At 42.7% G+C, this 9,868-nt stretch overlaps 1 protein-coding gene across 1 annotated transcript in view; it reads right to left on the bottom strand.

The window, feature by feature from the left end:
* Positions 1-1,278: 1,278 nt before the first annotated feature.
* Positions 1,279-9,868, bottom strand: part of Snx3 (sorting nexin 3) — a 44,295-nt gene continuing 35,705 nt past the window's right edge. Inside the window, exons 3-4 of the mRNA XM_004660613.3 lie at positions 4,006-4,130; positions 1,279-2,000 (exon numbers count right to left, since the gene is read on the bottom strand). Coding sequence (XP_004660670.1) covers positions 1,895-2,000; positions 4,006-4,130 — 231 coding nt within the window. The 3' untranslated portion in view covers positions 1,279-1,894. The remainder of the gene's footprint in view (positions 2,001-4,005; positions 4,131-9,868) is intronic.

Below are 9,868 nucleotides of genomic sequence, written 5' to 3'. Positions count from 1 at the left end.
CTGGGGAGTAGAAACTGGGTCATTAGGCTTCACAGGCAAGCTCCTGAACCACTAAGCCATTCTGCCAGCCCTTTCCTGTTTTTGAAACAGGGGTCTTGCTACCTACCCTAAGCTCACTGCCATCTTCCTGACTCTACCTTCTGAGTGCTGGGATTTCAGGTATATTCCACCATACCAGGATGCCTTTTACCTTCTGAGTGCTGGGATTACAGATATCCCTACCATGTTGAGTGCTTCAGACCTTTCCCCCCACCCTAATATTTATTTTTTTGCAAGTAGAAAGACAGAGAACCAGCCATGGTGGCACACACCGTTAATCCCAGCACTTGGGAGGCAGAGGTAGGAGAGCTGCTGAGTTCGAGGCCAGCCTGAGACTACATGGTGAATTCCAGGTCAGCCTGGGCTGCAGCAAGACCCTATCTTGAAAAAAAATAAAATAAAATAAAAAAATAAGAAAAGACAGAGAAGGAGAATGGGTGCATAAGTGCCTCTGGCTTTATGTGGGTGCTGGGAAATTGAACCCAGGTCGTCAGTTTTGCAGGCTAGTACCTTAACCGCTGAGCAAAATCTCTCCAGCCCCCGGACCTTCTTGTAGTGTTTTAAATAATGAGTTTAATGGATATGAAATATTGTTAAGCAACCAAAGGCTTTTGCTACAGCTGTGATTCCTTCTGCTGATGTTGCTATCTGGTCTGCTTGGTAGATAACCTAAGTTTGGCCAAAGCCCAACCTTGCTTCCTTTCAACAAGTCCTGTGTGTTTGTGCATGCCTATGATTTCAGCACTGCAGAGGCTGAGGCAGGAAGACATAGTGTATTTTATGGCCCCATTACTTATACAAGTCAGGCTAAACACGATACCCTTAAGCAGAATGACATGTGTCACCAGCCAAGTCTACATACAGAGAAACATCCATATGCTGACTTATTCCCCCCTTGGCTAAGGTTATACAGGTCATTCAGAAGGCCTAGGAAAAGAATCCTGAGAAACAGGAGGCATGGCACTGACTCTGGAGACACAAAGCTTCTCTCAAGTACAGTCCTTTGTAGGGGCACAGTGAGCCTCTGGAATGCTTTTTCAGTGCATCACTTTTTTTTGTTGTTTAGAAGAAAACACCCCATTCAAAAGGTGGTAGCCTATTTGATATCACCACCATCTAAAGGGGAATGGAGTTACAGGAATGAGAAGTATATAATTAGCAAATAATCCCTCTCAATGAGTGAGTTTGGTAAAGCCATGAGGAGAAAAGAAAAGAAAGGCTGGAGGCGACACAACCCAGTGCATCTCAGAAATGCATTTTACTTTTATTTGAAAACAACTTAAATTTTTAGACAAATGATTTTAGTATATAAATTTGATTTTGTTTTTATACAGAATATAAAGATTTCCCTCATTAATCTTCCATGTGAAAGGGATCACAGGCCAGAAGGAAGATACATTCAGCACACGAGAGTGTATCTTATACGTGTGGCACTGGAAACAAGTGGTGTAGTGCTCCTACACATAAATCAGGATCAAGCGACAGTACACATTAAAGGGGGAGGAGGAAATTTCTAGTCAACCAGATTCAAGAAGCAGACATGACACAAAAACTTCAGATCAGACCAAGTGAGCAGCTTTAGTTAGGACGGCGTAAGCTATGGGGGCGGCTGGGAGGCTACAGTGTGCACAGCAACGCGAGGGAGAGCTATTCAGAGAAAGGCTGTGTGAGGGATTTCTTCACTAAAGCAAATTAACTTCTTGTCAAGTGCCAAAACCAAACAAACGGAGCATATGAGTGTTAAGATACCAGGGCATGTTAGACTGGCCTCTGTGCAGCATGCTGTTAGTTACAACTTTGTCACTGGTGCATATGAATCATCAATGGTCACGATTTTGTCTCTTCTTGCCACATTTCAGGCATGTCTTATTTTAGATGGAGTATAACTTTTATCTATTATTTCATCCTGTAAAAACATGTGAAGACAACGTTCATTCTGTGCCAGAGGATGACCAGCGACCCTGAGGATAAAAGAAAGAAATTTAGTCCCATATTTTGAAGCTGGTAGGTAGTCGAAGCACACATCACTGTATCTATTCACCTGTTCATTTATTTATTTGCACATGTATGTGTGCATACTCCAGGGTCACTTGCTGCTGCACACAAAAAGCAACCACCACTCGCACCATTTCTTTGCGGGTACCTGGGTCAATGAGCTCAGGCAAGTAAGATTTGCAAGCAAGCACCTTTAACTGCTGTGCCATCTCCCTAACCTCTTAAAACACATATTTTAGAAGCCGGGCGTGGTGGTGCACGTCTTTAATCCCAACATTTGGGAGGCAGTGGTAGGACAGATGTGAGTTCGAGACTACCCTGAGACTACAAAGTAAATTCCAAGTCAGCCTGCACTAGAGTGAGACCTTACCTCAAAAAAAAAAAAGTATTTTTTTTAGGTTAATAAGTATATGTAATTTGTTAGCAATTAAGTAATATTCTGGATTGTCCATATTTCTATACTCTGTCAGCTACTGGTCTTTTCTTTTGGTAGACACACTGCAGCCAGGCATGGGGGTACACGCCTGTAAGCCCAGCACTGTGGAGTTTGAGGCCAGCCTAGGTTATATAATAAGTTGCAAATTTTGTGTCCAAATAACCCTCCCCACACATGCACTCTCTCACACACTCTCTGTATGTTCCCTCTTTCTCTTTTATTTACTTCTCACTGATCTTCAAGTCACTAGTTAAATATCAGTGTCGAAGTCCACACATATTTTCTAGGATTTGATTATCTTGGACAAAGTTAAGACCAGATTAGAGGTACAGCAGCACAGCTGCAATCCCGGCTACTTGGGAGGCTGAGGCTGGGGGACCATGACCACCACAGTTCTGGGAAGTAACTATGAGTATCTGTGCTCCTTCTCTCTCCTTCCCTCCCTTCTCTTTGACCCCACCTTCCTTTTGAAAACAACATCTTACCCTGTTACCCCAGCTGGCCTCAAATTCACAGCCCTTCTGACTCAAGCTTTCTGGGTGCTGGGCCACATGACTTTATAAAATAACACTGGTTTATCAAAAGCCTGCAAAGCCAAAGGACCCAGGTTCAATCCCCCAGGACCCATGTAAGCCAGATGCACAGGTGACAAATGTGTCTGGCATTCATTTGGAGGCCCTGGCGTGCCCCCCCCCTTTTTTTTCTCTCTCTCTCCCTCCCTCTGTCAAATAAATCAAAATATATATTTTTAAAAACCTGTTACTAAAAGTTGGTACACTCCTTTAGTTCCAGCACTTGGGAGGCTCATAGAGGATGGTTATCAAGGGCTCAAGGCCAGCCTAGGGCTAAAGACTGAATTCTAGGACAACCTGGGTTAGAGAGGGAGACCCTGCCTTGAAAGACTTATATACTTTTACATAAAATATGCTGATAATACCACTGTCTACAAGCAAACAAAAATAATTGCCAAATATACATTTTGTTGTTCATGTGAGAACCTTAACACCTTAATTCAGAATCTAAGTAAAACTGTACTTTCTAAATGCTAGAATCTTAAATGTAATTTATATAAATTAGCCAAGAAAAACTAATACAAAATTAAATTTAGGATTATGGTATATAATCTATATGTATGGAGGCTGTCAATAAAAGTAAAATAGAAAGAACTAGGCTGAGGAGATGGCTCAGTGGTTAAGGTACTTGCTTACAAAGCCTGACAGCCTATGTTCAAATCCCCAGTACCATATAAAGGCAGGTGCACAAAGTGGCACATGCGTCTGGAGTCTGTTTGCAGTGGCATGAGGCCCTGGCATACCATTCATTCACCTCTCTCCCTTGCAAATAAATAAATGTGTGTTAGCATTTGACACATGGCATTCAACCTACCAGATCCTCTTACCTTGTTTAAATAAAACACTGAGCCAAAGGGAAAGGCATGTTACATGGGCTCAGAATCCTTAGAATTTAAATTATTGTTACCTGATGTCACCCCAAAGTACTGTCCCATCACCTCTCAAGTAGTAGCAAGCACTTACTTGTTTATAAACTGTTCCAGTCCTTGCTTTCTCTCTTCAATAAAATTGTCATCAAATATTCCATCATCTCCTCTAAAAGGAAGCTGCCTCAGAAATGCTTTCCCAGGGAGCGGGGGGACGACAACCTAAAACAACATGAACAAAGAACGTCCTAGGTTGTTCTGCTGGGCTGTGAAAGGGTATAAAGACAGACATGTAGACAAGGTACAAACTGTACCATGAGAGTATCTCTCTCTCAAAATATTTAAATAGGGCTGGAGAGATGGCTTACTGGTCAAGACACTTGCCTGCAAAGCCCAAGGACCAGGACCCCAGAACCCACATAAGACGCACAGGTATCACATGTGCACAAGGTGGTGCACGCATCTGGAGTCCAGTTGCAGTGGCCACAGGCCCTAGAATGCCAATTCTTTCTCTCTCACTTAAAGTATAGAGCCAGGCATGGTGGTGCATGCCTTTAATCCCTATACTCAGGAGGCAAAGGTAGGATGAGTGCCATGAGTTCGAGGCCACCCTGAGACTACATAGTGAATTCCAGGTCAGCCTGGGCTAGGGTAAGACCCTACCTCAGAAAAAAAAGTTTAAATGTAAGAGCCATCTCTCTCTCAAACTTTAAATATAAAAAATATGCCAAGAGGGCTGGAGAGATGGCTTAGCAATTAAGGTGTTTACCTGCAAAGCCAAAGGATACCGGTTCAATTCTCCAGGATCCACATAAGCCAGATGAACAAAGGGGTGCATGCATCTGGAGTTCATGTGCAGTGGCTTGAACCCTGGTGTGCCCATTCTCTCTCTCCCTCTCAAAATAAGTAAAATAAAGTTAAAAAAAAAATACTCCAAGGGTTAGGGATACAGCTTAGTGGTACAGTGCTTGCCTAGCGTACGTGAGGCCCTGGGTTCAATTTCTAATACTGGGTGGGATGGGGGAGGGGAAAACCTGTAAAAAAGATAGTATTTAGAGGCAAGATCACTGACTGTAGAAAACCCCAGAACACCAGAGCACCTCACAAGTAGAGCCCACAACTGTCCTGGACTTGTCACAGCACAGGCCTACAAAGACAGCTTCCATCAGCCTGTAACTGCTTACCTGGCCTCCCAGACACTTCTGCTGCTACTTAGGCAATGGAAGCTGTAGAGACCAAATTCAAGTGCTAACTACAGAAATCAAATATCCTCTCTGCAACATGCCACTTCTACAAGCAGCCTGCAGTTTCTTCAACGTCTCACAGAAGTGACCATGTGCATGTTTCCTACTTGTGTTTGAGGTGATGAAAAAGTCAAAAAGTGTTTGCTGCCACACTATTTCCTAAGCTAAGGAACAGGCAAGCTGGCTCCCAAATCTGTGATTCTGCTCCTTCCCATATTTCAGATATCCCTTCAATGTCTAGGCTAATCTCCTGCTGACCCCTCCTCCCTTTTGGGATTTACCTAACATGCAAATATTTGTTTCAATTAGACATCACCCAGCACCTCACAGGTCAGTTTGTTTGTCCATCCTTGAGTTTCACAACCTTGGCCTGATTTCTGGAGGGGTTGCTAAACAAGCCCTGTACTACAGAACTACACCCTGACACTGTGAACCAGGCAACTCTGTGATGCAGTGGGTGGGGCTTTAACTGCAAGAGTGAGTGGCATCCCCAGCCTCCATCTGGTTGATGCCAGTAGCAGCTCCACTTAGGACAAAAAAAAAATTGTCAAATGTCACCAAAGAGACAAAGCCACCCCAGAGGGAGAACCATCAGTCTTACAAATTGAAGACCCTGCTTTATTTAGCCTACTTATCAAGAAAAGCAAGGCCTACAACAAAAACTCAGAAAACAAGAAAATACTCAATAAGCTTTATATATATATGTGTGTGTGTGTATATATATATATATGCATGCATGTATGTATGTATGTATGTATGCATGAAGCAGGCCTGTGCCAATGTGCCCAGACACATTGTTTTCTGTATATAAACATTCTCCCTGACAGTGCTGAAATAGCCATTCGAATGCATGATGGCAAAAAAATAGGATCAGCAGGCGTGGTGGTGCATGACTTTAATCCCAGCACTCAGGAGGCAGAGGCAGGAGGATCTCCATGAGCCTGAGGCCATCCTGAGTCCTGAGGCTACACAGTGAATTCCAGATCAGCCTGGAATAGAGTGAGGCCTTACACCCCCCCCCCAAAAAAAGGTACTCTTAAGCATCAATATTTTTATTTTTATTTAAGTAACCTGAAAAAATCTAATTAGAAATCTTATACCAATTGAAATTATTTTTATTTAATAAAGAGAGAAAACAAGATAGAGAATGAGCACATCAGGGCCTTTAGCCACTACAAACAAACTCCAGACATAGGCCACACCTTGTACATCTGCCTTTACTGGGTACCAGGAAATCAAACTTGGGACCTTTGGCCTTGCCCGCAAGTGTCATAACTACTAAGCCATCCCTCCAACCCCTTTATACCAATTTTGTTTTGTTTTGTTTTGTTTTGCTTTTTGAGGTAGGGTCTCACTCTAGCTCAGGCTGACCTGGAATTCACTACGTAGTCTCAGGGTAGCCTTGAACTCTCAGCAATCCTCCTGCCTCTGCCTCCCAAGTGTGGAATTAAAGGCGCACACCACCATGCCTGGCTCCCTTACACCAATTTAAAAAGTCAAACACAATGATTGAGATGGGGAGGTAATATGATGGAGAATGGAATTTCAAAGGGGAAAATGTGGGGGTGGGGAGGGAGGGAATTACCATGGGATATTTTTTTATAATCATGGAAAATGTTAATAAAAATTTAAAAATTAAAAAATAAATAAAATAAAAAGTCAAACATGATAGTACATGTCTGTAATCCGAGCATGTAAGAGACAGAGGCAGGGGGATCAGAAATTCAAGGTTATCCTTAGCTACATAATTAGTTAAAAATCAGCCTGGGTATATACAAGACCCTAATCTCAACAAAACCAAAACCAAACAAAAAGAAAAAGAAAATCTAAAAACTATGATTCTGGGCTGGGGAGATGGCTTAGTTAAAGCGCTTGCTTGTAAAACCAGAGAACCCAGGTTTGATTCTCCAGGACCCACATAAGCCAAATACAAAAGGTGGTACATGCATCTGGAGTTTGTTTACAGTAGTTGGAGGCCCTGGTCCACCAATTCTCTCTGCTGCGTGCACTCTCTCTAGCTTTTTATTTTATGATTTTGGCTTTTGGAGGTAGGGTCTTGCTCTAGCCCATGCTGACCTGGAATTCACTATGTAGTCTCACAGGGTGGCCTCGAACTCATACCAATCCTCCTACCTTTGCCTCCCAAATTCTGGGATTAAAGGCACGTGCCACCACACCCAGCTTTTTTTCTCCATTTTAAATAAATAAATACATAATAAAATTAAAAAGAAAAAAACAAGGGCTGGAGAGATGAGATGGCTTAGCAGTTAAGGTATGTTTGCCTGTGAAGCCTACGGACCCAGGTTTGATTCCTCAGCGCCCATGTAAAGCTAGATGCACAAAGTGGCACATATGTCGGGAGTTCATTTGCAGGGGTTAGAGGCTCTGGTACAGTCATATTCTCTTCCTCTCCTTGAAAATAAATAAAAATATATCAAAAACAAAACAAAACAGGGATAGATAGACTGCTTAGTGGTTAAGGTGCTTGCCAGTGAAACCTAAGGACCCAGGTTCCATTCCCCAGTACCCACGTAAGCCAGATGCACAAGGTGGCACATGCATCTGGAGTTCCTTTGCAGTAGCTGGAGGCCCTGGCATGCCCATTCTCTCTCTTTCTATCTGCGTATTTTTCTCTCTTTCCCTCTAACAAAATAAATGAATTAAAAAAAAAAAAAGAAAAATCTTTCTAAAACAAAAGGTAAATCAAACAAAAAAAAAATATGGGTTGGAGAGATGGCTTAGTCATTAAGACGTTTGCCTGTAAAGCCTAAGGACCCAGGTTCAACTCCCCAGTACCCATTAAGCCAGATGCACATGATGGGACAAGCATCTGGAGTTCATTTCCAGTAGACGAAGTTCCTGGTGTACCCATTCTCTCTCTCTCTCTCAAAATAACAACAGCAAAAACTATGAATCCAAGGATATACACGTACATATGTGGCAAAAATAGACACGAGGTGAGGCAAGGTGGTGTATGTCTTTAATGCCAGCACTCAGGAGGCAATGGTGGGAGGATCGCTGTGAGTTCAAAGCCAGTTTGGGACTAAGAGTGAGTTCCAGGTCAGCCTGGGCTAGAGTGAGACCCTATCTCAACAACAGCAACAACAAAATATAGATAGGCAGATACCTGTACCCTAAAGTACATTGGAATGAAAGCCAAAAGACTGACCTTCCCTAATGACAAGTAAAGAAAGAAAGTGGGCTAGTAATAGTTAAGGCACTTGCCAGCAATTCAAAGGACCCAGGTTCAACTCCCCAGTACCCACATAAAGCCAGGTACATGCATCTGAAGTTCATTTGCAGTGGCTGGAGGCCCTGGTGTGTCCATATTCTCTCTCTCAAGCAAACAAATATATAGTTTTTATTAAAAAAAAAAAAAAAAGAGTCACTGAGCCTTTAGTTTAGTTTACTAGGTGCTGTTTAGGATATACCAACCTGAAAAACCTGATTACATTGCTCTTAGTAATGGGAGACTTTCAGAGGTTGAACTCCCATGAGATTTTCCTAGTCTGTTAAATGTAAAGTTAAAAAATGCTAGGAGTTTTGCAAATCAGATCGATTTCTTTCCTTCCTTCTTTCTTTCTTTTCCTTCCTTTCTTCCTTCCCTTCCCTCCCTCCCTCCCTTCCTTCTTTTTTTTCTGAGGCTTTTTTTTCTAGCTCAGGCTGACCTGGAATTCACTGTGTATTCTCAGGATGGCCTCGAACTCATGGTGATCCTCTGCCTCCCGAGTGCTGGGATTAAAGGGGTGCACCACCACGTCCAGCTCACAAATCAGATTTTATATAAAAGACTTAAAGTTGTTTTTTTTTTTAAACTTTTAGAAAGAACTGCATAATAAAAAGACAAATGAGGGCTGGAGAGATGGCTTAGCGGTTAAGTGCTTGCCTGTGAAGCCTAAGGACCCCGGTTCGAGGCTCGGTTCCCCAGGTCCCATGTTAGCCAGATGCACAAGGGGGCGCACGTGTCTGGAGTTCGTTTGCAGAGGCTGGAAGCCCTGGCGCGCCCATTCTCTCTCTCTCCCTCTGTCTTTCTCTCTCTGTCTGTCGCTCTCAAATAAATAAATTAAAAAAAAAAAAAAAGACAAATGAACCAATTAAGTAGGCAAAGGATTTCAGTAACCATTCTGCAAACATTCTACATGGTCAGTAAGCATATGAAAAGATCACCATCTATGTTTGTCATGGAATGAAAACCAAGACAATGGATTTCCTTCATAAACACTGAAAATAGTCAACATGAAGACAGGGAGAGAAGCACAGGAGGGGGGCATGAACTGTCTATAGTTTCAGCACTTAGGAGACTAAGGTAGCAAGATCACTGGAGCCCAGGACGCTAGGCCAGCTTGGGCTGCAAAGCAAGGTGGGAGACTGACCTGAACTACATAGCAGACTTTGTCTCAAAGAAGGGGACTTCCAGTTAAGATGGCAGATTAGAAGTCCTGCCAAAGAAACCTGGGGAAAGAGAAGACAAGATAATACAACACACACTCTTCTACCAAACGTGAAGGTATGTAAGCCAAGTGTAGTGGAACATGCCTTTAATCCCAGAACTTGGGAGGCAGAGTTAGGAGGATAGCTGCAAGTTCAAGGCCACCCTGAGACTACATAGTGAATTCCAGCATAGCCTGAGCTAGAGTGAGACCCTAACTCGAAAAACAAAAACAAAACAAACAAACAAACAAAAAAAGTGAAGGTGTATAAGGAATTATGAACCGA

Source organism: Jaculus jaculus, chromosome 7, assembly GCF_020740685.1.
Source record: "Jaculus jaculus isolate mJacJac1 chromosome 7, mJacJac1.mat.Y.cur, whole genome shotgun sequence".
In the NCBI taxonomy this organism is placed as follows: domain Eukaryota; kingdom Metazoa; phylum Chordata; class Mammalia; order Rodentia; family Dipodidae; genus Jaculus; species Jaculus jaculus.
This window is presented reverse-complemented; position numbering and strand designations above follow the sequence as displayed.